Below are 27,813 nucleotides of genomic sequence, written 5' to 3' on the forward strand. Positions count from 1 at the left end.
TTAAGTCCTTTCTCTTTTGAACTGTGCTGTCTTCTTATTGGAGGATCTGAAACAAAGGAGGAAGGGAAGACAGTCACAATTCTAGGTGTCAGTGATCAAGAAAAGCTTATGCTTAAATATTCTGATCGTGATGTAAAGGGTCACTGAAAGTCTGGCCTAAATCCTCAACACAAAAGTACCCAGTGACAAAATGAATGCTGCTATAATCCTCATGTGGATTTTTGGCTAGATAATTAAACCTAAATTTGGATGAACTTGAGACTTCAGCTTAGCTCTTCAGTTGGAGTGAATACTTAAATTCTTTCATACTTTAAAATGACCACATCTTTCTGTTTAAAGCAACCCTGCATTACCTTGGTCAATACAACCTGGCTTTTTGTAGCCTGATTGTCAGTATTTATACACCTTGGATTCAATCCAATAGAATTAATACTAAAAAAATAGAAGAACCTCATTACATCCTTCTTTTCCACATAATTCTATACCACCTCATGAATTTTGAAGACAGATTTATAGTGAGACCTCAGGGCATATCCGATTTCAGATAGTTAATCTAACACTATTGTTATAAGGCATTCTTTGAAGAGAGGCAAGTGACTGAGTTGGGACCAAAGTGTTTTCTAAAATCCCACATATTAATTAACCAAACTGAAATATAATACTAATAAATTATCTTTAAGACAGATATGTGCTATTTTATGAATGACATTGAAATGTCTAACTAAAACTCCTCTGACTGTAGGAAACAATTTTAAGCTTCAAAACATTATTTTGGTTAAATATTAGTTCAATCTAAAGCAACTGTGCTGCTAGATTTTGCTTATATAGTATCAATTTGAGAATTTATTGTCAGAGAATATGAAATTTTGCTTTCAGACTATAGCCAAAGGGAAAACAATTGCAGTAATGAGATTTACATAGTAACAACAGAGATTAGAATTTTTATTTTGACAATTTTCATTGCACGTCATGGACTGAAGAGTCTGATGTTATACAGGCCTCTAGAATATAGTTGCTATTATGGGGAAATGTCAGTGTGAGAAAGGAAAGTGGTGAGAGAACTATCTTTTGTAGAAATCGGATGTGGAGGAAGGACTATAATCACAGACCAGAATGGAGCCTAGAAATGATCTAACCCTTTGTGAGACAGATTCAGAGTGAGAGACGAGATGCCTTGCGGTCATCTGGGGGCAAATATTGGTGTAGAACTCAGTTGCTTGTTTCTACCTTTTTGATTTCTATGAGTATACTAATAGTGTGGGCTTCCAAGGTGGTTCAGCGGTAAAGAATCTGCCTGCATTGCAGAAAATGCAGAAGACATGATTTCAGTCCCTGGGTCGGAAGATCCCCTGGAGGAGGGCATGGCAACCCACTTCAGTTTTCTTGCCTCAAGAATCCCATGGACAAAAGAGTCTAACAGGCTACAGTCCATAGGGTCTCAAAGACTCAGGCACAACTGAAGCAGCTGAGCACACACACATACTAAAAGTGGTGCTAGGAATTAGCTGCAGATAAATAGGTGGGCATATTACTTGGTCCACACTCAGGGTTGTTAGATTCCATTATTATCATCATTAAGAATGTTCCTAATACTGACAAAGAAATAAAAATGGTTTATTCTTGGCAGGTTTCCAGCTCTTTCAACCACTAGAGTAGATCAAATCAATTACTTTTTGGCATTCACTTAATTAATGGTGCACTTGTGGCCCAAAGATATGAAAGCAAAACCAGAGAATAAACAGTTTATAAGATGGTCACTTGGGCCTTGATGGGAACCTACATTTAGAAATTTTATAAAAGACATCTGTTGAATATCATGAGAGAAAATGCATAGGATTTACAAGTCTAAAATTAAATATCTAAGTTTATGTAGAGTCCCATTACAGGGACTAAAATTTGCACAGAATCATAAATTAACTGACAGAAGAGTATATTAAAAATTAAACACACACACAAAATCAGTTCAAAGTTCTTTAGGTGAGATTAGAAGCATGAATTGTTCAACACACACTAGATAAGCTAAATACCTGCTGAGCAAATTTAAGCAAGATGGGAACAATGGTTAAAAGTATATAATATTCAATGAAGTAGAAAAGATGACAAAGCATTTGGGACCTCACCGTTTTCGGTAGTTTTGGTGAAATTCACAAGGGTTCCTCTTGAGCATAAGGGATTCCAGTGGTGTGCACCGTAAACTGGACAGCCCAGTCAGAGTCTCAATATGGTTGTCAGCCAAGGATAAATGCTGTATCTGAGGTATCTTTGGCAATTGCTTGAAAGATGTGAGATGATTTTTGTTCATGTTTAAAACTCTGCAACTGTATATAAAGTATAAACATCTTGTCATTTGTCTCCTAAAGAGGATGGTAAACTACCAAATATTTCAAAGCACTAGCATGCCTCACCTAGACTATGACCCCTCAAAGGTGTGACAGTGACATTTTCTACAAATATGGTTGGGAACAAAAAAGAAATATGTGTATTAAAGTATCAAGAGAAAATAAACAGGGCAGATAAGACTGAAAGCTTGTCGAAGGCAAGAATACGTTTTCTTTTCCAATGTATATACTAGGTACCTGGCACTGTATTTGGTCCCTGGTGACTTCTCAATAAGTCCTGGATGAAAGAGTAAAGGGCTGCTTGAAATCTCAGCAATATGAAAGTTCACTCAAAGACACATGAAAGCTTCTGAAGAGTATTGCCCCTAAGTAGTGAGATTATAATTGTTTTCCTTTCTTTCTACTTTTCTGTACTTAAATTCGATATTGAGAAAAGAGCATTTAAAAAAAATTTTAAGACTTTTTTTTATGCAAAAGAGAGCTAAAAGCTACCCTTGGAAACAGAAATATGTGTTAGGCATTGAGGTTGAATACATTTTCCTGACAGAATATAATGCTTCTTAATATTTTTGCCTTAAAACCATAATTGTATAAAACCATGCCATTAAAGAAAATAATTCCAAATCTATCACTGACACCTCGCCTTACAGAAAAATTCCTTTATGCATAAGCTGGGATTTAATACTCTGAGGGAAACACAGGGTATTTATTTATAAACCTCATAGCCCACAAAGACACTTGGTAAATAATTATTGCTAATAGTAAACATGGTGCTAAACAGAGAGATGACAGTCACACAGCAGCATGACAAATACAAATTCACTTTGAACGGCCCCACACATTTCACTATAATTTTTCACATCCATTATTTTCATTTCCCTTGTTTCCTTCCATTCTCCATAGGGATATTTTGCAGTCTTAACCATATCTTTGATAATTTCAGGTTTCCGCTCTTTCCTAGGTGTGTGGCATGTAAACAGTTGTATCTGACTCTTTGCCATTCCATGGACTGTAGCCTGTCAGGCTCCTTTGTCCATGGAATTTTCTAGGCAAGAATACTGGAGTAGATTGCCATTTCCTTTTCCCTGGGATCTTCCCAACCCAGTAATCAAACCAGTGCCTATTGTGTCTCCTTTATTGCAGATGAATTCTTTACCTGCTGAGCCATTGGAGAGCCCCACACATAATCATTAGATGCAATTTAGTCCTATTGCACTTTCTAATGGAAAACCTATCTCAAGCAGATTCTGTCTCTCTGCCTCTCTCTCTGTCTTCATCTGAAATCTGTTATTTCCTTATGTGCTAGTCATTTTCTCTCATTTTCAGCTGCCACTCTCTCAGCTTCTCAGTTCAGTTCAGTTCAGTTGCTCAGTCGTGTCCAACTTCTTGCAACCCCATGGACTGCAGCACGCCAGGCCTCCCTGTCCATCACCAACTCAAACTCATGTCCACTGAGTCAATCATGCCATCCAACCATCTCATCCTCTGTCGTCCCCTTCTCCTTCTGCCTTCAATCTTTCCAAGCATCAGGGTCTTTTCTTCCCATGAGTCAGCAGTTCTTCATGTCAGGTGGCCAAAGTATTGGAGTTTCAGCTTCAGCATCAGTCCTTCCAATGAATACTCAGGACTGATTTCCTTTAGGATGGACTGGTTGGATATCCTTGCTGTCCAAGGGACTCTCAAGAGTCTTCTCCAACACCACAGTTCAAAAGCATCATTCTTCGGTGCTCAGCTTTCTTTATAGTCCAACTCTCACATCCATACGTAACTACTAGAAAAACCATAGCTTTGACTAGACAGACTTCTGTTGGCAAAGTAATGTCTTTGCTTTTTAATATGCTGTCTAGGTTGGTCATAACTTTTCTTCCAAGGAATAAGCATCTTTTAATTTCATGGTTGCAGTCACCATCTGCAGTGATTTTGGAGACAAAAAGATAAAGTCTCACTGTTTCCATTATTTCCTTATCTATTTGTTATGAATTGATGGGACCAGATGCCTTTATCTTAATTTTCTGAATGTTGAGTTTTAAGCCAACTTTTTCATTCTCTTCTTTCACTTTCATCAAGTGATTCTTTAGTTCTTCTTTGCATTCTGCCATAAGTGCGGTGTCATCTGTGTATCTGAGGCTATTGATGTTTCTCCCAGGAAACCTGATTCCAGCTTGTGCTTCACCCAGCCCAGCGTTTCTCATGATGTACTTTTCATATAAGTTAAATAAGCAGGGTGACAATATACAGCCTTGACATACTCCTTTCCCAATTTGGAACCAGTCTGTTGTTCCATGTCCAGTTCTAACCATTGCTTCCTGATCTGCATACAGACTTTTCAGGAGACAGGTCAGGTGGTCTGGTATTCCCATTTCTTGAAGAATTTTCAGTTTGTTGTGATCGACACAGTCAAAGGCTTTGGCATAATCAATGAAGGAGAAGTAGATGTTTTTCTGGAACTCTTGGTTTTTCAATAATCCAACAGATGTTAGCAATTTTATCTCTGGTTCCACTGCCTTTTCTAAATCCAGTTTGAATATCTGGAATTTCATGGTTCATATACTGTTGAAGCCTAATTTGGAGAATTTTGAGCATTACTTTACTAGCATGTGAGATGAGTGAAACTGTGAGGTAGTTTGAACATTCTTTGGCATTGCCTTTCTTTGGGGTTGGTATGAAAACTGACCTTTTCCAATCCTGTGGCCACTGCTGAGTTTTCCAAATTTGCTGGCATATTGAGTGCAGCACTTTCACAGCATCATCTTTTAGGATTTGAAATAGCTTAACTGGAATTCCATCACCTCCACTCACTGTGTACATAGTAATGCCTCCTAAGGCCCATTTGACTTCACATTCCAGGATGTCTGTCTGGCTCTGGGTGAGTGATCACACCATCGTGAATATCTGGGTCATGAAGATCTTTTTGTATTAGTTCTTCTGTGTATTCTTGCCACCGCTTCTTAATATCTTCTTCTGTTAGGCCCATACCATTTCTGTCCTTTATCAAGCCCATCTTTGCATGAAATATTCCTTTGGTTACTCTAATTTTCTTGAAGAGATCTCTAGTTTTTCCCATTCTATTGTTTTTTTCCTTTCTCCTTTTCTCCTTTGCCTTTTGCTTCTCTTCTTTTCACAGCTATTTGTAAGGCCTTCTCAGACAACTATTTTGCCTTTTTACATTTCTTTTTCTTGGGGATGGTCTTGATCCCTGCCTCCTGTACAATGTCATGAACCTCCATCCATAGTTCATTGGGCACTCTATCAGATCTAATCCCTTGAATGTGTCATTTACACTATCACTGTAAGGGATTTGATTTCGGTCATACCTGAACGGTCTAGTGGTTTTCCCTATTTTGTTCAATTTAAGTCTGAATTTGGCAATCAGGAATTTATGGTCTGAGCCATAGTCAGCACCCAGTCTTGTTTTTGCTGACAATATTGAGTTTCTCCATCTTTGGCTTCAAAGATTATAATCAATCTGATTTCAGTATTGACGATCTGGTGATGTCCATGTATAGAGTGTTCTCTTGTGTTGTTGGAAGAGGGTGTTTGATATGACCAGTGCATTCTCTTGGCAAAACTTTACTAGCCTTTGCCCTGCTTCATTCTATACTCCAAGGCCAAATCAGCCTCTCATATTCACCATATCACAGATCCTCAATCAGATAATGTTAGGGGACATGACTGACAAACCAAGTTTGATTTTTCTCCTGGGGCAGAAGAGGAGGCTATGAATATACATGCATCAATTTTCTACTCTCTTGATACATTGATTTGACAGATGTAGAGTCTGAATTGCAATTATATAATTTTGTATTAACATTGTATTTCTGAAGAAAGAAAGGCCAAAAGAATACATCTTAAGAATACTAAAACTGGGTCAAGTCTTTTCTTTAATGATAAGAGTTTCCCTTTTTCTCTCTTCTTTTTTAGATAAGATAGGAAAAATTTGGAGGTTTACTGATTTGGATCAAGTCAAATTCACATACCCCAAATTAATGGTCTTCTAGTGTAGTATTTTAAATTATGTTATGTGACTATTACTATTTGTTCTTGTACATTTATTTAAATAAATATTACATAAAATAACCAATACATCTTTATTTTATCCCTAGAAGAGAGGCTAGGGGGAAAAATTGAACAAATTAACATCAAGTAACTGATGCTGGGAAAGATTGAGGGCAAGAAGAGAGTGGCGTGACAGAGGATGAGATGGTTGGACGGCATCACTGTCTCAATGGACAGGGAGATAGAGAAAGACAGAAAAACCTGGCATGTTGTAATTTGTGTGGTCACAGAGTCGGACATGACTTAGTGTCTGAACAACAACAACCAACTGAATAAATTAAAATGGCAGTGATATTAAGATTCCTCTGAAAAATTTTATTTTGGTATTTTAAAATTTGTCATTTGAAAAGAATATAAGTAAAATCAAATGTTATACAAGTCTGTCTAAAGTTGGGAAGGGACTTTGAAAATGACTGTAGCTCTTCAGGGACCATTGCATATTCTGCCACTTTCTCTGTCTGCTGGGCCGTATGGTTCCTGGTAACTGTGATGAGCTCTTTTCATTGCCCTGCCTCAGCCCCGGCTCAGAGATGTAGCTTAATCCGCTCAAGGATTTACCTTTCCTTCTTGTGGCTGCTTGATATTTCCTAATTCTTTTCTGGGAACTTCTGTCTGCCCCTCTGATGGCTACCACAGCTTGCTCTAGCTACACACCTGCTTGGTGAAGCAAAGGGCAGCTCTCCACAGAGTTCTCAAGCAATCCTGAGCAAGGAGGCAGATTATCTTTGCTATTATCTTTAGTGTCCTTGGGACATCAAAGAGTCCATATGAATTAAAAATTCTTTTATTTCTGTCACTGTTCTGATTGACAACTCCTACCCCTCTATTAGAATGTAAAGAATTTTATCTTAAATCAAATAAGAGAGTAAACTGAAAATAAATAAAATGTTCTTGGTTAAAAAAAATTTTTTTTTAAAGCAAGTGAACCTGAAGTCAAGACTCTTGTCAACTACCTATAGAGTCTTTCCCTGTAAATGGTCAATAAACATGACTAAAAATCACTATCTTACAATGATAATGTGTATATAATGTGATTGTATTTCCAGTTCACTACACAAGGAAGATAGCAAGCTTTTCTGCCAATATGTCCTATGATTATTAATTATTCCCCTAAGAACTGGTAATAACAATATTAATTTGAAAAAGAATAGATTTTTCTTGCTAAAGTGTGACAGTTTGATTTATAAATTTCCCATTTTGCCTTGCTCAGACATCGCTTAGCACTCTCACTTTCAAGGCCTGACCGCATGAGCAGAGCCACATTAGGTAAAGACATTGATCACATGTACCCATATAATAAAGACTTGACTTTAACTTAGAAACTGGACATGCTAGGGAGAAGGTACCTTGGCAATCTTAAGGCACTTAAATCCACCAGTGAATTGTCCACTAACCAGAGGGTTTCAACTCGAATTAGTCTTCTAAGAATCCTGTTACAATTTTTAACTTGATAAGGGTCCCCCAAATCCTGATATGAAAGGTTCAAATTCTGAAGGGAAAAACAAAGAAAAAGAAAAAGCAAGTGCTTTGTCAACTTTTGGAAATTGTTATTAATTTTAACTGTTATATACTTAAGTTAGCAGTTTTTACTGTTTTGTTTTTTGGTCTTCTAAAATATTCACACATCCAAACACTCAGAATTATTGCAGAGATTTTCAAGATGGGAAAGCAGGGTAAAGATATTGACTGGATTGTTTAGAATTAAACACCAGGTGGGAGGTGGCAGGTAGAGATGGAAAGATCCTTCTATTTTGAAATTTTTCTGATGTGAAAAGTAGAGGGGGTAAAGCACTGTTTGGGTTTATATGATTAGTTATCTTTGAAAGTGCAAGTCACTCAGTTGTGTCCGACTCTGTGACCCCATGGACTATACAGTCCCTGGAATCTCCAGGCCAGAATACTGGAGTGGGTAGCCATTCCTTTCTCCAGGGGATCTTCCCAACCCAGGGATCGAACCCAGGTCTTTAGCCTCCTTGGAAATTCTCAGAAATTTCATTTATAAAAATTTCAGAGTTAGATGTCATCATTCAAAAGATGGAAAATGTGATTTTATTTTAAAATAACCAGGGGTATATACATATACATAGTGTGACATATTTCTGAGATAGTGGATATTTTATTGTTACTTTTAACATCAGTCAACTTTGATGTCAAAGAGATTAAAACCACTCTCAGTGGTAGCATTGGTCTTATAAACTCTATTTCTAAAAGTCAAGTTTACTTTTTTTGTTTCCAAAATTTTGCCGTCAATTTCTGTGACTAGAAATTATTGCATAAGATGACATTCCTTTTTTAAATTGGAAGCAAGACAATTTACCATTTTTAAAGAAATACAGATATCTCTATCTAAAAAAGGTCTTGATATATTCAGATATTAAACATTATGAAATTTGATACTTTAATTTCTATTTTCCCAAAGTATAAAAGGTCTTCATTGTAAACAAAACTAAAGAAATATTGAGATTATATCTATCATTTCCACATTAAACATCACCTTCTCAAATAGGCTGCTTTCCCAACAAGTTTTTATGTAATAGATTAGAGTTCATTTAGCCATTCTCTTGCAGTATAATTATCTAAAGGCCAATTAAACTTTCTATGAGAAATTTTTAGCAAGGTACCATTGGCCTTTGCAATATATCTATGGTTTAAATGGCAGCTATAAAGAACAAATGCTTGTATACACTGGAATGATTACTTTTAAAAGAATCCTGGGAGTGGAGGTTAAAGTTTTAGGTGTGTTGTTTACATTTTTCAAATAAATAAGTAGGTGCAGTATATAAATTTTAAAGAGTGGAATGTATCCATTATATGTGGCTAATTAAAATTAATTTTAGAAAGAAAAGAAAACATTATACTGGGAAACAGTATTCTACTTTCCTAGCTTCCCTTAATAAGTTGTGTGACCTCGGGCAAATTGTTTCTCTTTCTAAACTTTCCTTTCCTTTTTGAAAGGAAAGTGTTTGGACCAGACCCAATCTGAAGCTCATTCCCAACCCCTAATTCTAGAATTCTATGACATACAAGATTCATCTGTGACACAGAAGAGGCACTGGGAGATCCCAATAAGTCTCATTTCTGGAAGATTTCCTAAAATCCTCACATGCAATTTGATCACTTTGAAAAACCTCGCAAATATTGGCATCTTACTCTGTTATAAAGAAGTTCATTTATTCTTTTATTGCTACCAATGCTTATTTTTCACAGTAAGTCTTCAGTCCTCTGCTTAACCATGACTTGAACACTTGAGTGATGGCAACCCCACAGGTAGGTAATGGTTGAGAGCTAACTATGGGAACTGTTTCAATGCTAGTGGCTCAGCCAGCTGAGTCATTTTCAGCACCAAGAAACCACACCTCAAATCCTTCAATGTTGAAAGTTTGATTTGTTCCAAGATAGCTCTGTTCAGACCCCAATGGCTGCCCAGATCATCAAAACTTTTAGCTTTTACCACATCATTCAAAGGAGTCCAGATTACATCATAAACTCATTGATAAGAATTATCATTCAACACTTAACTTTTTATTATAAAAAATCCAATTTCACTCTCTGTTCTTTTAAACTTTTTCCAAAGTTCAGCAATATCAATATAAAATGACTATTAGAAAACAAGTAGCATGTCTTGATGAAGATAAAGGGTGGGGAAAAGAGATGTAGCACCAGTCACAACTATTTTCAGAGAAATTTCTAGAGATGTGCTTAAATGTGTTTTGTTGTTTATTCTGGCAATTGACTTTTTTTTAAATGCCATAACTTAGTCAACGAAGGAAATATGCTTTTTTTTTTTTTTTAAGCTCTCACCGTGCAGTCCTCCCAGTTTTCCTGCAGCCATGTTTCCCATTTGTTTTTTTCAAGGACTCTTTTCTGTGAAGGCAAAGTACATTCCTCCTCTCTGAAGAGCAGCTCTTCGGCAGAGGGTCCTGAGCAGAAATCACAAGGTGAGATCTTGGAAGTAGGTTCCCGAAGACAGGATCAACACCCTCACTGGATGCATGACTGGTTGTTTTAAACTTCCGCTTGATATTAGGACTGAGGGAGACAGGATTGAACTCTTAAGCCCCAATAGTGTGAGCATTAACAAAAAGTGGTGTGTGTGACTAAATACACTTCTGCCTGCCTAATCAGGCTGGGGGAGAGATGGGGACAGAAGAGGAGCCAGGACTTGACCACTATGAACACTTTCTAATGGTTTAAAATTATTTTCCCTGAAATTTGCTGAATAACTCTCATGTTGTCCAAACAAAATACAGTGAAACCGCCAATGTGAAAACACTAAATCAGATGTCCAGGTATGACAATAATAGATTAATCAAGAAATATTATTAAATATTTAAACCCCCCAGTTTCTGTGTTTCTCTTCCTGCTGCCAGAAGCCTTGAGGCCATCTCTGATGAGCTTACTTCCTAGGCCTTCCCATCACCAGATGAGTTATCCAAGAGAGAGGAAATAGGAAACAAATCAGCAATTTTAATTCTTTTTCATCTGTCTTACTTTTTTTTCAGTTTACAGTAAAGTGAATACAGTTATCAGAAAAAAATAGGGCTGTAGATTATTTTAATTTAAATTGTTCACAAGTCTGCTACCTATGGTCTAGGTTTCTGTAGAGGATCAAAAGTCAGCTTTAACTTAAATTCTCACATATAGATTTCTTTTTAAATGCAATTTAGCACATTACTATGACAAATATTGTGAGGTTCAGAGATAATTTGATGACTTTCTAGAGTAATTAAAAGGGAGGAATGACCTCTATTAACTGTAGGGAAAAGTCAACATGTAGAGTTAACTTTTAATCTTACATCAATTACTTCTAGCTCAAGCAAGTGAGAAAAATCACCAGTATAGTAGCTTTAATCTTCATATAATTTTCTCTTTAGGGATCATGAAGTCACTCTTGACTTTCTTTCTCTTTTGCCTCTTAATTCAATGAACCACCTAATCTTACCAGTTTTCCTCTTGAGAATCTGTCCCTTCCTTTTCAATGTCCAGACACTCACATCTTCCTACCTGAACCGTAGCTACTTTCTCTTAGATCTCCTGCTTTGTAATCTTCTCTTCTTCAGCATAAATGACACAAATTGCTATCCAGCTCTCCTAAAAACAATGTTTACCATGGGACTGATATTTTCAAAACCTTTCAGAAGTTTCTTATTGCTTACCAAATAAAGATGGAAAAGCCTAGTTCATCAGGCAATGTTTTCTACAATCTTATCCCAGTCCCCATTTCCAAACTCATTTCCTGCTATTTTCCAGCCTTATTGTCCTCTAAATCAGGTTTGCACATAACTTCCGGGGTTGGGGAAAGGGTATTTTGTTTCCAGTCTGGAGTTAAGTAGCAGGTAATTGTCTGACTCCAGATGATTAATTTTACTTTTCTGAGCTGTTCAGTTTTCCACATCTGCAAAAATATGGGGAAGTCTAGCATCAAGGGCCCAACAAGGGCTGAATTTGGTGAGAAATTGTGTTTGAAGTTCACAATACTTTATAAAGATTTTATAAATTTCTAATTTATAAAATTATTTCTAATACTTTTAGACCAACATAGGTTTTCTTATTGTCATAGACCCTGACACTCTTATCATGCTGCCACAGGCAAACTTCACTCTTTCCTGATGCCAATCAAGCCCCTGAAAGCCACCCTAAACATTGTTGTTTAGTCACTGAGTCATGTCTGACTCTTTTGAGACCCCATGGACTGTAGCCCACTAGGCTCCTCTGTCCGTGGGATTTCCCAGGCAAGAATACTGAACTGGGCTGCCATTTCCTTCTCCAGGGGATCTTTTCCACCCAGGGATCAATCTCACATCTTCTGCACTGGCAGGCAGATTCTTTACTGCCGAGCCACCAGGTTTGCTTTTAATTTGCTTCCAACTCTAACATCTTGTATTTCTAAGAGTCAGACCTGGCATCATTTGTACCCACTTATTCCTCACTCCATTTTTTCTGGAATGCATGATTTCAAAGGTGAAAAGAACACAGAAACGATATTGAAGGTATCAAGAACAAACTTTGCTTTTTGTGGCAAGTCTGTCTGGACTCTGATGGGTGATAATGAGCCCATTTATGAAGGATTTATGGAAGGCAATAAGAGCAAGAGACCAATACTTCATTATTTTGACAAAAGCATCAGTTCTTTCATCAGACACAGGTGGAAACCAAGAATCTCACCTGCGCTTTCAGGCATTTCTCTCATAACAAGCTGTAATGTTGCCACTCAGGAAATTACATAGCCTGAAGGTGGTAGTATCCCAACTACTTTACAAATTAAATATCCTTGTACTAGGAAATCACCTTCTTCATTGATTAGGATGATTGGAATTAAAAGTTATAGCACTGGAAAAACTGGACCAGTCAACTCACTGACTGGGGAGATCTCAGGCTTTACTGTCTTTATTTACACCCTCTCCCCCACACCAAATTTGGTAGTTTCTTTGTGCAATAGCTATACCAGAGTTATTAAACTCTGCCCTGTATTTTTTGTTTGATATCTATTGATCTTCTGCTCTTTCAATTATTTCTTTTTAAAGCAGCTTGCAAATATTTCTTTGAAGTTAGAAGCCAAAGGTCACTTCCACTGTGAGGAGATGTATTAAATTGGATTCTTTTTATAAAAAAAAAAAAAAAAAAAACCTCAGACCTGCTTGGTAATTGAAGATATATCTCAGCAGCTGAGAACTGAAGTCTGGAATATCTGACAGCCCAGGGACGTTGGCTTTCACCTGCCATCTCTGAGCTTGTTCTTTGTCCCTTCATTGGATTTCTAACTCCTAACAGCAGTGACTGAATTAACTTGCTGGGGGATTTTCGACCAGGAAGAATCTATTCTTTAAAATAATTCTGCCAATAATATGCTCTTTGGCTTCATTTAATTGGGAGGAGTTAAGTCAGTCTGTATCTGGCAATCAAAGCCCTGGGAAATTGCTGTTTATCACACACCAGCTAACCTTTCTTTTCTTGGGAACTCTTCCTGAATGTACAACTGGGGCAACTGAGATCAACTGCAGTAATTTTGATGGGTGTTTCAGGATCTAATCTAGAAAGAGGGGTGTTCTTAGAATGCTTTTGAAATGCACTTGTTCTCCATCTCACACAAAAAACACTTAAAATTTAGGGCAAGGAGCAAGGGACATCTGTTTTCTTCATGGCTTGAGTTGATGGGATTTTTCACTGTTTCCTATCCCCTAGATCATGCTCTATTCCTTTTACGACCAGTCACTTGAGAGAGATTGGGTGTTGTTAATGGCCTAATGGAAGCAAAATGTGCCTTATCTCTGGAGAGTGATGATATCCTCTGCGTGAATGACCACTGGGATCTTCATGAGGGCCGATTTTGCTGACTGATGACCTCAGCACATGACTTGGCTGCCTAGATCAGAGAAGGCGGGAGACAGCTGGACTCTTTTTACACATGCTCCTTTTCAGTTTACTCCTAGAGTTTTATTCTTCTGTCATCTTCTTCACTTTCTTCAGTTCTGCAGTTCTCTCTAAATCTCAACTCTCCACCTGTCACTCCAAATACAATTTATTTTGCCTCATGGTGGCTACCACAATTATCAATGACCTCCACCCACATACGCCTGCATAAATGCCAATACTCTTACATTCCGTTCCCAGTGTTTCACTTCCTATTCAAATGTCTTCATTTCCTGCCTCTCTCCAAGCCCCCTTAATTTTTCCCATAGTAGGAATCTCAGATCACCTACAACAGAATCACTTATAATAATTTTAATAAATGCAGATTCCAGGGCCCCACTGCATACTAACTACATCAGATGCTTCAGGCATAGGGCCTGGGAATCTGTGTTTTCTGCACACTTCCAGGTAACTTGTGCACACACCGAAGTTTAAGAGCCTACTAAACCTTGCCTTCTTTAGCCCCTGATGTAACCCTTTCTCTTTCTTTTGTTGATGAACTCTATACCTGTGACATACATGGCCTCATGGCCTCTGATCTCCTTCCTTCCTAATTCCCCATACTTTATTTTTATTATTTATTTTTTCATTAAAATTTCTTTATACTAGGTCTTTATTGGTTATTTACTTTAAATATAGATGTGCATACATGTCACTAATTTCCCATAATTTGTTGCTCTTAGAAAAATATTCTAAGTTCTCCAAAGGAAAGTATAATTTACCTCTAATAGTACTATCTAATAGCATTTTATTATTATAAAATATATTAACATAATATATAATCTAAATCATTACATAAAATAATGTTTTATTATATAAGCCAGTGAATGCTTAGCTGCAAATAGATATGGTAGAGTTAAACCATAAGAACATATTTAACTCACAATTTGATAACAAGATGGTATTTTGATCACCTTTGTCATTTGAGTTTGAGTGAAAGAAGAAAAGCAATTAGTGGATAAAGTAACGCAATTGAGAGGTGGAAATGGGCAGATGATAGCAACTTTTCTTATATCAATATTACAATTGTATGATAGACAATGTATCTGCAAGCCTACAAATACAGATGTAAATTAGCCAAGATACTTGATATTTTATAAAGACCAAATACTCACTGCAGCAGGAATTATGTCTAATATTATTTCATCCGCTTATGAAGAATGCAAAAAGATAACAGTCTCTGTTCCTACAGAACTTCTAATCTATTGCAGCTACTTCTAGAAATCAAACATTATGTATATCAAGGACTTCAGATTAAAAGTCCTTCATACTGTCACACCAGCACACTTATAAAATCTGACAGTATGAAAGAGGAATAATAAAGCGTTGGTTATTTTACCAAGTTTAAAATGTTTAGTGAAAATGCGTAATGAAACTACTGGTTTATTTAGATTCTCTTTTAATGTTTTTTAAATCAATGTAGGATTAACCAGCTTAAAGTCATCCACTGAAGTAACAGTGTTATTCACGACCATAAAATTCCAACAAAGATCATTGGTTAAATAAATTTAATAATATCCTTATGATGGAAGGATATGCAACTTCTAAACAATTTGTTTAGAGTAATGTTTATAACATGGAGCAAAGAAAGGCTCACAGTATCAGATGAAAAAACTCAAGAAATACAGATGTCCATATTATTTTGTAAGGAAATATATATGTGCTTTTCAAAAAAAGACTAAATGGAAATAAAAGTCACAGCGACTATTTCTGGATAATTGAATTACAGGTTTTTCTGTTTTTGTTTTCTAATATTTAATATAGAACATTATTATGTATATGATCAGCTATAAGATTATGCTCTTAGGGCTTCTCTGGTGGTCAGTGGTTGAGTCTGCCTCGCAATGCAGGGGACACTGATTTGATCCCTGGTCTAGGAAGATCCCACATGCCACTGAGCAGTTGAGCCCATGCGCCACAACCGAGCCCGCATTCTAAAGCCTGAGAGCAGCAGCTACTGAGCCCACACGCTGAAGCTACTGAAGCCCTTGCACCCAAGAGCCCATGCAGAAGCCCAGTGAGAAGCACGTGCCCTGCAATGACGAGTAGCGCCCCCTCACGGCAAGTAGAGAAAGCCCACACGCAGGAGCAAAGAGCCACCACAGCCCAAAAGTAAAATAAATAAAGGAATAAATCTTAAAAGAAAGAGAGTGTGCTTTTAAAGGTGATTTCACTATATCAACAACTATAAGGAAATTTTTCTACCTCTAGGTCATACAGGTTTTTATCCCCAAGTAATGTCTTGTTATCTTCAAAAAACATCTACCAAGAGCATGTACAAAAAGATCACACACTTCTGTTCCTTTACCTTCTCTTACTCGTGGGCAACGCAGTTGACTTCCTTGGATGTCATTTTGTTCTACTTTGTGCCAAGTGAGGTACTTAAAAGAATCTGATGGAAGCTTTAAAGTAAGAGAGAAGAGAAATATCATCTGGCGATAAATAGTTCACTTACTTCATGTGTACAAGTAATGTGAACCCATCCAAACATTGAGCTAAATTGAACTCTAGGTAACTAATGACATGCTTATTGATGTTATGTTAGTCCAATCTAAATTATTTATTTTTATTCAATTTTGCATCTTCCAATACCTGCAACTGATTTATGTTTGATGACAAATGATAGCACAAATAAATATATGCACTCATTCATGAATCCACTTTACACCACCTCTAATAATCTGTCCTCTGCTATTTATTGAATAGCTCATGAGGAATCGCATTCTATTTTAGAATAGTTGTAATTGCTAAAGGTTCTTCATTATATGGACCTGAAGTAATCCCTCTAAGTTAGTCCAGTTACAAAAGCTCTGCCTTTTGAGGCTACCCAGAAGAATCCCTTCACATGTGACTACTATTTTAAGTGTCTGGTAATAGTTGTCATCCTCTTTGTCATTTAGTTATTACTTATAGACCATGGTTTACAAATTATTGACTATTCAGGAAAAGCGTGGTTCTCCTTGGGAAGAGTTCCATTTTACTGACATTGTTCCTAAAATGTGTGGCCAATATTGAATGAGATATTTCAGCTCTCTGGTCAACTTTCTTGTTCTGGACAATGTATTGCTGACCAGAATATGTGTCAAGATCACATCTGGGGCAATTTTATGCTGTTTATTGCTACTGAAGCTGTAGCCAATCAAAATTCCTAGTATCTTACATGACTTATGCTAGTTTCAAGGTTAGCACAAACAAAAAGGCATATTACTCAGCACAGAAAATGTTGAATACATACACCATAGATTCTTTCTTCTGTTAGCCATGTTATACCTATACAGACAAACCAAGGACATTTGATTTGAAGAAATGCCATTACAGTATTTGGAACAACTACATTCATCTCACAGAACAGTATTTTGTATAGTTTTTCTTTGCTTGAGGCTGTGTGACTAACATAAAAAACATTGTCATCATTAAATAAGCTTATGAGGCACTGGATTAAACAAAGCTAACCATTTATCTTTACTACAGGACTGCTCTGAACCTTTAGTATCTTAAGATATATTTTGAGTCTATACTACAAAGTATTTTCCTGGAGTTGTAAACCATAGAACCTTTCATTCTTAGCATAGCACATGGAACTAGCCTATCCTATAAAGCAAGATTTGGGGCAAGCTGCCTCAAAATAAATTGGGAACAGGTGGGTTTTTAATAATCATTTAGCTTTGATCTTTTACCTTCATTACTTACTTACTGGATGACCTTAGTTGGTCCATAAACATTTAAACATATTCATTTAAAAACAACAAAATTCTCTAACTTGATTAACAGCAACACTTAAAAGTTAATTAATGCTTGAGCAATTCTTTGGGACAATCTGAGGATTTGCTAACATACTTTCAAATAATTCACTTATTCTTCAGAACTATATTTTTAAAAACTAAGAAGCACAAACACATTTTAGATTTTTGAAAAATGTAGTCTATCTTTGGCTATTCAGTTTACATGTTTGTGGAAGCATCTTTCCCAATCTGTTATGTCCTTTTGCATTTTTTTTTTTGCTTGTTACTGTCATAGAATAAAAAAATTTTTTAAGTTAAATTTCCTGTAGTTGCCACATCCAATAGCCTTTTTGTGCTATTTCATGAGACTCTAGCTGGGGAAAAATGAATCTAAGCTAGAGCTATATTGAAAATAAAGTTTCTGTTTTTCAACTAATATATAATGTTGTGTAAAAGAAACTGGTAGTTTTTTAAAGGAGTTATGTGGTTGATTTGAGGGTTTCTAACATCACAGGAAAATGAGCCATTGCATTTCTTTGTTTATATCTATGAAAGGCTGTCAACATATTGCAGTTGTGTGACCATGCTTTCTTCTTAAAGGACTGATGAATATTCCTGTGTCTTACCCTGTTCTTTTTCCTTTTTGATTTTGATGAACCAAGTGATTAATCCATTGGTTCAATAAATATTTTTGAAACTAGAATGCTTCATTTCAACTCACTAATTTATTGAAAAATAAATATGGTGTGCCTGCTATGTGGCAGGGACTATCTCAGACACTAAAGATACAAAGTTAAATAAAATATGGTATTTGTGCTTGAAAAACTCATTTTCTGTAATTTGAGAGGCAAACATAGAAATAACTCATTTTCATCCAAGGAACAAGTGGAAAATTTTTGAATGAAGGAAAGGAGGGACAAAACTTTGTGATTCCACTTAGATGGGTTAAAGAACAATCTTGGAAATGGTGAGTTTAGGAGGAAAATTTTTTATCTTGTGGACAAAGGATATTCCATAAAGAAACGAGATAATTCTTAGACTACAGACAGAATTTGAACTCAGTGTGGAAAGGAAGGGACACCATTGTTATCTCTGGTCATTATCTTTTCTATTCATCTCTATCTCTTTTGTTTTCCTTCCTCCACCCCAGATTCTTTCCTTTCTGAGTTGGGACTGAGAGTTAGCAACTTTCATTTTCTCCCCAGTTACAAGGATTGGTTTAAGACACGTATGCGTGTGTGCTAAGTTGCTTTGGTCATGTCCAGCTCTTTGTGGCCTTATGGACTGTAGCCTGCCAGACTCCTCTGTCCGTGGGATTTCCCAAGCAAGAATACTGAAGTGAGTTGCCAAGCCCTCCTCCAGGGGGTCTTCCCTACCCAGGGATCAAACCTGCATCTCTTACGCTCCTGCCTTGGCGAGCAGGTTCTTTACTACTAGTGCCCCCTTGGAAGACATGTATACACTTATTAAAAAGTGTAAAATGTTAAGTAAAATGCATGTTAAACTTACGACTAAGTAAAGAACTAATTAAAAAATTCTTACCAGGGATGATATTCCAGAATCCAAACGAGAATATAGTGTTCTGTTCCTGGAGAGAGCCCACAGGGTGTGTGTCTCACTTAGATAGGAGCTGTGGGATGAATTAGATGGACAAGTCTCCTGATCGCTTGTGTTTTGACCTGAGGAGCTGAGTGAAAGAAAATGCTTAAGAGGTTCAAGAGGGAGGGGATATATGAATACTTATGCCTGATTCACATTTTTGCATGGAAGAAACCAATACAACATTATAAAGCAATTATCCTCCAGTTAAACATTTTAAAAAATGCTTGAAGTTTTTAAATGTAAATATCTTTGTATAAAACAATAGCCACAAATTATAAGCACCAGCTTTTCCATTTATAGGAGAGATAAATGATACCCTAGGAATTCTGTCATAGTCTTAAACACATTTTTTATGGCTGACAGTCACTTAAGGAAAATTCTTCTCCAGGTAAGAGTGTCTACAGAGACTGAACATCTTAGAAAAGTAAATCTAAGGATACACACAAATACATGCTCATAGGATATAAACAAGGAAATCAGCCCTAATTTTGGAATACCATTCCTAGTAGAACTACTCTTACAGATTTGGCTTGTGCCAGATAAGCTTTAAACTTCTTACTGGTTTTCCCATTGATCTGGGTCTTCTGTTTTCCCTGAAATTTCCCCCAAACCTATTATATTTCCTCAAATTGGTGGCAAACATATTAAAAATTCAGGTTCTTTAATCAATTTTACTCACTTTGAAATACTGCTCAAATAGTTCACTTAAAAACAGTCCTATTCTCTCTGTATTCCCATTGTTATGCCACTGAGATATAAAATGTCTTTTTGCTTTCCTGCATTTATTATTTACTGTTATTCTTGCACTTTTCCCTTTCTCCTCAGGAGTGGTTATATTTCTCTTTCTGTAACTGGTACTGTATATTACTTTAGGTCAATTTAAAAATGATATCTGAGTATGCTTTTCCATGTTAAATAAAACTAGAAATTGTATCTATCTCTGGCCTCTTTTTATGCTTGATGGATTATTTTTCAGGCTCCGAGAATCTTAAGAGACAGCATTCTATATTTTATGGCACAGTTATTATGAAGCTCTGTAGCAATTTTGCTTACAAGAAACTGACACATCTCTTGTATATTGAAGTTGCCTTCATGAAGTATAATGTAGAAATGTCTTTCATTTTTCATGTATTAACTGATGCGTTAGAGTAGAAGAGCATAGCCATTACATCATATTCTAAAAATAGTGCTACTATGCCATTAAGAAAATAAAACAACTGTGCCTTGTTATCAAGGAAAAAATTATCCCTCCATCTACCACTAAATAGCAAAAGATTTGGTCTTAATCATGTGAAAAAGTCAGAAAATATATATCTCTCCAATATTCCCCAATTCAGCAATTCTTTAATAACCCGGATATGGTTTTCTTGACATCATCAAAGAATACCTTGCTATGGCAACAAATTAACAAACATTAGAAAAACATTACCGTGTGCAAAATTACTTCTGAAGCAGGTAAATCCTGCTATCTCTAACCAGAGTTTTTTTTTGCCAACAATCGGGGGAATAAAATAAGGTAAAATGGAATAGTATTTCAGGAGATAAACAGAGGGTAAACATTTAACTGACTTTTGGTTCTCTTGTCTTTATGAAAATATGCTAGCTGTTTTCTGCCAAAATGAAATCAGGACAATAAGGATAATGACATGACTGACTCTTCTGTGATTCTGAACTTTAGTCATGATTACACAGTGATGAGGGCCTGACAAAACATAGTCCACTGGGGAAGAGAATGGCAAATCACTTCAGTATTATTGCCTTAAGAACTTTATAAACAGTATAAAAATCTGGCTTAAAACTCAACATTCAAAAAACTAAGATCATGGCATCCAGTTGTATCACTTCACGGCAAATAGATGGGGAAAACGTGGAAACTGTGTCAGATTTCATTTTCTTGGGCTTCAAAATCAATGCTTACACTGACTGCAGTCACAAAATTAAAAGATGCTTGGCCCTTGGAAGAATAGCTATGGCAAACCTAGACAGTGTATTAAAAAGCAGAGACATTACTTTGCTGACAAAGGTCTGTCTAGTCAAAGCTTCGGTTTTTCCAGTAGTCATGTAAGGATGTGAGACCATGTTGGACCATAAAAAGGCTGAGCACCAAAGAACTGATGCTTCCAAACTGTGGTGTTGGAGAAGACTCTTGAGAGTCCCTTGGACTGCAAGGAGATCCAACCAATCCGTCCTAAAGGAAATCAACCCTGAATATTCATTGGAAGGACTGACGCTGAAGCTGATGATCCAATACTTTGCTCACCTGATGCAAAGAGCTGACTCATTGGAAAAGACCCTGATGCTGGGAAAGATTGAAGGCAGGAGGAGAAGGGGACAACAGAGGATGAGATGGTTGGATGGCACCACTGACTCAATGAACATGAGTTTGAGCAAACTCAGGGAGATAGTGAAGGACAGGGAAGCCCATGGGGTCGTGCTGCAGTCCATGGGGTCACCAAAAGCCAGGCACGACTTCACAACTGAACAAAAACACAGTGATGAGAAGCAGACCCAATAGGAAAATCTGGACATGTCTCTCTCTCTTTTGTTTTTAAACCTAAAGTGTGAAAAACGGTCTTATTTTGTTTAAAGGAGAGCACAGGGAACCGTAAGTTCACAGAGCCAAAATGTCTGATAAGAAAGAGCCAGCTGATTGGGTTTTCACTGTACTTTGGTTGTATAGTGCTGCAAGACCAAGTACGACAGCTTCAAGGGAAAATCACATTTACAAGTAACTGAAAATTATCTCATCACCTTAGTTTACATTAGATTATTGGAGAGCTTAAACTAGAAGAACCATTTGTGCCATTATCTTGACTTCTACTAGACGTTTATGAATAACAGAAAGTAAGTAAAACTTTGGTAACAGAAATAAATAGGCAAATAACATCCACACTCTTTCTTTCTCTTTCACCGGCTCTTTTCCTGCCAGAAGGGAATGAAATAAATTTGGTCTAGAGTTTCAGCTAAGGACAGATTATCTGAGAAGATTCTAACCAGTAGATAACTAGCCTGACTCTCTTTCAGTGTGATTACTTTCTGTGAGTCCCAAAGGCTGAATTCTTCCTCTCATATGCATATATTCCTCCTGAACACCACATCAGAGGTCAGTGGTGAAGAGCAGGGTGCTGACATCGTGAAGTAAAACCTTTGGGGAATTCTGAAGCTCTTCTTTGTTCCATTACTTCTATCATAAGTTCCATATAGAAGTTTACTTTGGTCTGGTTTCAGGGGAAAAATATTAGCAAAGAAAGATAATTTGTGATCCTTTAGTTTAAAAAAAGAAAAGGTAGAGCATCTTCCAGGTTATCTAACTAATCCAAACTTCTACCCCATCTGCCTTCATGCACATGCCACTGATGTTCAGAGTGCAAAACCATGAGTCCTGGGAATCTAAAACTCTTACTACTGTGACCTTGGGTCACTTAGCACGCCTGGTGGATCCTTACCTTTCATATTTAGAAGATGATGTGAACTCTGCCTGAGTAAAAAGCTTTTCTGGTTTGGTTTTGTGTTTCTTTGGCAATAATATTAACAGGATGACAACTATTACTAATATAATAATTTTATAATTGACGTTTATTAATCATATGCTATGTGCTAGGCATTACACTAAGAACTTTACAGAGATTAACTCATTTAATCATTGTTGTTCAGCCACCAAGTTGTGTCCAACTCTTTGCAACTTCATGGACTGCAGCACATCAGGCCTCCCTATCCTTTGCTGTCTCCTGGAGTTTGCTCAAATTCATGTCCATTGAGTCAGTGATGCCACCCAACCATCTCATCCTGTGCCACCCCCTTCTCCTTTCGCTTTTAATCTTTCCCAGCATTAAGGTCTTTCCCAATGAGTCGGCTCTTCATATCAGGTGGCCAAAGTATTTAATCATTAAAATCACCAAAATGCGTAACATTGTTATTTTGATTTTAGAGTTGAGGACGCAGAGACTCAAAGAAGTGGCATAACTTGTCCAAGTCAAACAAGTAAATGATCAAGTGTTTTTAATTACTACAATTCAAATAAGATTCAGACAAGTTACTGTGATTCTTTAAATAACTGTAAATCTGTATCATTTATTCAGATGCAGTTATTAAGGAAAATCATTAATATTGATTTTTCTTATTTTGATTACTTCACTTAACTACAGATAAATAATTCACTAGTTAATAGAACATGTAAATCTGAGCAGTGACTCTTTACTGAAAATAAAAGGTAAGCCTTTAGTAGTAGAACCTATGAGAACATCATTCCAGGTGATATCAAGCTGTTTTAAAAACCTTCTCATGTCTCCCCTCCCCAAGAAAAATAAAACCAGGCTTGTAGTTAGTTAATGTTTTGGTTTACTCATTTTTAATCTTTCTGCTTGCATTGAACAAACAATTATCATAAATTGAAACTAAACCTTATGAAAGAGAAATTAATTTTATTAATGCTGTAATATAAAGTTGCCATGACTGAAACAGTACAGCATTTATCAGGAGTGATTTATGATGTCTTTAAAATAGGTGGTATTATCTGAATTGGCCATCTGTTCTTGGTTTCAAAAAGTGTAGAATGGCCAACAAGAAGGAATCTGGTGAGCTGAGACTGCAGGATGAAAAACAACAATAATATAAGTTATCAATTCTTGAGCCCCTTTCATTGGAAGATTGCATTGTTGTTTACAATCAGGAATTTATAAGCCTCATAAATTGTCGGCTGCAAAGGGATGCTATCTGTTTAATTAAAATGTCAAGTTGGTGATTATGTAGCTTTGCAGGAAAAGGAAATGAGGAAGTGGCAGATGGCCTAGTTTCTAAGGTGAAGCGAAGGAGGCCATATTGAACACACACCATCCAGAAGGCCAGGGGGCTGCTTCAGACAGTCAGCTTGGTCAAGACGGCATTGCTTACAACTCCATTTCTAAATGTTCCATTTATATTTAGTGCTGCATCATGAGAGCTTTGTATTTAGAAGAAGAAGCTCAATTGCATTTTTCAGTTAGCGAAGGACACTCCCCAAGTTCTCAGATGCTTTCTTTCCCCGCCCCAGATTATTGAGCGAGGTTCTCAGATCTAGTGGGATCTTGCTAAACCCATGCACTTAGGTTATCAGCTAGAGGAAACTTACCATGAACTCTAGAGCATTAAATTTGCTGGAAGAAGATATCAATCCAATCTCTCATTACTCTGACCATTCTTCTTATCTTTTACAATCCCCAAACCCTGTCCTCTCTATGCCTATGTATAAGTTTATTCATTTGTAAGACAGGTGATGATTGTGCTATCTACATGTTAGGGATGGTGATGAGATATTGTAAAACACTGAGAAAGGAGGTTTCATGAAATCAAGAAGTCTTTTGCAATTATAACATGTTAGTGTCTGAAATAGCAAATTTGGTATACCATGTTATTGCATTCGAATTTCTGATGGCTCTAAATTAAGTTCCTAGAACTAAATTCATAAATTAAATAATCATATAGCAATGAATGTTCTAAAATACTCCTGTGTTTTACAAATATCCCTAAAATTTTAGTACCTAAGGCCCAGAATTTTAACAGATATATCTGAAATTATTTAGATTGTTGATTCTAAAAACATAGAGGAACAAATTATAATTTTGAAAAATATACAACTAAAATTGTCATTTCTTTATTTCTATCTCAATGGTCAGATTTTAATTTTATGTAACCTTGTATTCTAATGAATTTTTCCTGTTCCTGTTGCTCTAGCTCCATATGCATTCCTATAAACACAAAGAGGCCCCCATATCAAGGCACAACAAAAGTAAGAGGACAAACGTATCACAATTACGTATCACAATTCTCTAGAGGAAAAGCTTGTAAACTTCTGTACCTCTTAATGGGTTCATTGATATTTTTAGAAACACAGAGTTATATTAAAATCCTAGGAACAATGAAGATAAACTGAGATACCTCTATGTTTTCTTTATAAAATTATAGTTAGAAATTTTTAGAATGTTATTGTAACCACATATATAGCTGCTATTTAGAAGGTTCCCAGTACTTGAGGAATGTTTTACTACGACCTATATTGTTACAGTTTGAAAATTCAACCACATACAACACTGAAAGGGAGAAGAAGAATATAGACACCAAAGGACAATGTGTGATTAGGTAGTTTTGTTAACAGAGATAAAACTAGAAAATTTCAAATGAAATTAACAGTGTGTTAGGAAGGTACTATGGACTAAGACTTATTTCATGATGTGCAGAAATGTGACTGAACAAATACTGGCACTATGAAAACTTTTTTTTTCCTTTTTTCTCCTTCTTTCCCTCCCTCCCACTCTTTCCCCACTCCTTCAGAATTTGAAGATTAAAGTTTAAATTGCAGCCTGGGCATCACTTTTTACCCTGTCTCTGAAATAATTTTATAAAATGTACTAGCTTAAAAATAATCACATTGATCATAAGTATAATTTTTTTACAGAATTCATGAGTAAACTTCCTCTTGATACAGTGTATTAAGTGTATTAGCAAGTAGGACAAATAAATTTATACCTGGTCACAAAATTTCTATACATTTAAAAACTATTGATTCACCTGCCCATTTCTAGTTATTTCACAGTTTTTGACATTAAAATAAACATAATATCTACATACTGCTGAGATGAGATGTTCAGAGTTTGCTAACTAAAAGAAAACTTCTGTAATATAACTGCTTCAGCCTTTAAATCCCTACTTAAGCAGGATTCCTATCTTAACTATAGGCAGTAAATTTAGGGAGCTATAAATAAATTTCACACAGTCATGAAAGCACAATGTATTTCATCCTGAAAACTGAAGGTGCAAATCTCACTTTTTTAAGGATTCGAGCCAATTTAAACACATATAAGGACAAAACATTCAAGTCCTTAAGAGACCTAATCATATATTGTCTAATTATCAGCATGCTTTGAGAAACATTTATGAAACAGCTATAAAATTTAGGAATGAGAAAATAAGTATTGGGTTTTGGCCTCTAATTTAATCTGATTTATGACTTTTTATTGATCTAGTAAAAGTCCTGTTTTCTGGTAGTTATTTCATTTAAATGTAACTCATAGATAAAACTAATATGAACTATAATTAGTGGGTATTAACTAATAGATTTTTCCTTCTGGCTGTCCTATCTGATCTTCCTCCTGAAGTTCACACACGCTCTCTTAAAGTGCTGTGTGTAGCTATAAATGTACCAGTACTAGACAGTAAGTCCAGCTCTCTGCTACAGCAATGATTACCTGAATTGCATTTGTAGCCAGTTGCCTGCGTATAGGAGAGGCGGTGGCTCATTTCTTTAAGCAACAGTCATCAGTAACCCAGATTTCATTATTTTACATTTGTAAATGAAATTTAATCCAGGAACACACAAACCTCTGGTTGTCTGTTTTCTCGTAAGGAATGAATAAGATTACTTGTAACATTTCGTTTGCTTACCTTTCAGACATGTCTTGTTGGTGCATAAAGTTCCTCTGGCCTTCCTAAGCCTATTTTTCTGAAGACATTTTTCATCCCATTCCCAGAAGAGCTGTCCAGCAAGAATCAGCAGCCTCCTTTTGGGGTCTTGCATGGATTCACCGTGACCAAGGAAACAAGCTGTTACCTAGCAACCTGGCCCTTGAGGAGGTATTGTTACCAATCTCTTAGAGCCCATCAAAGGAATTCCTGTGCTCCTGGAGCAGCTAATGGTGAATGTTGTTTCCAGGGAGTTTTCTAAACTGTGGTATAACTGAACCTTGACTACGGAGACGTAAATTATAGCAGAGGGAGCAAATGGCCCTGGCATCCCTGAAAAGTGTGCTGTCTTCAGCTCTATTATTTCTTGAATTGTCGGCATCTGGCTTGGGTTTAGTTGAAGTGGCACTCATGCAATGTATCCCTCAGTATTTGGTTTCGTACTCCTCTTCTGTAGTTTCAGAACAAGCAGAAGAAGCAAAAGGGAAGATATCTAAATCCAGTTTGAAACTTGCTCAGATAAAACACCTTGGAATTGAAGGTAGGGAATTCTGCCTTGTTCAGCACAAGAAAAGAGAAAGTATTTCAAAGCAAATGTTTGCAACCTGTCACAGAAAAAGAAGACAATATCATATTGTATTCTCATTTACTGATTGAAGAAGTCTGCTTAGAGTGCCTGCTATGTATATAGATAGCACTGTGAATTTTTAACTTCAGGAGCTGATAAAACAAAAGTTCTGTCAGCCTGCTACTTGCATGCCTTCTTTCCTCCAAATAGAAAATGTTAGCTGTGCTTTTGATGACTGCGAATTTGTTGTTTGCCAGAAGCACAGTAAACACTTTCATAGTCTCTACTGATTCAGAGAACAAGACATTTGGGAAACCATTTTATTCAAAACCTCATTTCGAAACAAGATATTTGGCGTGTCCTGGAAAAGAGCATTATGTTTCCATTTCATTTCTTTTTCCATGCAGTGGCAATCCATCCATAGGGTAAAAATTTTCAGTAACCTTAGAGATGTGCTTCATATCAAAAGAATGTAAACACATCTCTACATTACGTTTCTGTTAGAACTTATCCAGGCTGAAACTTAGCATAAAAACTTCCTAAGCTAAAAAATATCATTTGATATATTTGGTAAAGATCCACAATTGATTTGTTTCTGTCCCAGTTAGTATAATTAATAAATCTATCAAATATCTATAATAATTACATCTCAAATTTTCTATTTTTCCCATGATGAGTAGTG

General features: G+C 36.3%; 1 protein-coding gene across 1 annotated transcript; it reads right to left on the reverse strand.

Moving 5' to 3' along the window:
- On the reverse strand, positions 1-26,571 carry LOC138076724 (uncharacterized). Its single transcript, XM_068969057.1, has 7 exons — positions 26,546-26,571; positions 19,070-19,214; positions 16,114-16,207; positions 10,197-10,315; positions 7,742-7,884; positions 2,121-2,318; positions 1-46 (listed from the first exon to the last, which is right to left on the reverse strand). Exons 1-7 carry the CDS (start codon positions 26,569-26,571, stop codon positions 1-3), a joined length of 771 nt encoding a protein of 256 aa, XP_068825158.1.
- Between the last annotated feature and the right edge of the window lie 1,242 nt (positions 26,572-27,813).

Source organism: Capricornis sumatraensis, chromosome 1 (genome assembly GCF_032405125.1).
Source record: "Capricornis sumatraensis isolate serow.1 chromosome 1, serow.2, whole genome shotgun sequence".
Lineage (NCBI taxonomy): Eukaryota > Metazoa > Chordata > Mammalia > Artiodactyla > Bovidae > Capricornis > Capricornis sumatraensis.

What these genes read in the sequence shown, in the direction of transcription:
- LOC138076724 (XM_068969057.1), bottom strand. Translation starts at nt 26,571, where the DNA reads ATGCACCAACAAGACATGTCTGAAAG. An exon ending in ATTCTGGAATATCATCCCTG is followed by an intron (nt 16,208 to 19,069) that starts GTAAGAATTTTT and finishes CTTACTTTAAAG; the next exon opens with CTTCCATCAGATTCTTTTAA. An exon ending in AGTGCCTTAAGATTGCCAAG is followed by an intron (nt 2,319 to 7,741) that starts GTACCTTCTCCC and finishes CTTTATATACAG; the next exon opens with TTGCAGAGTTTTAAACATGA.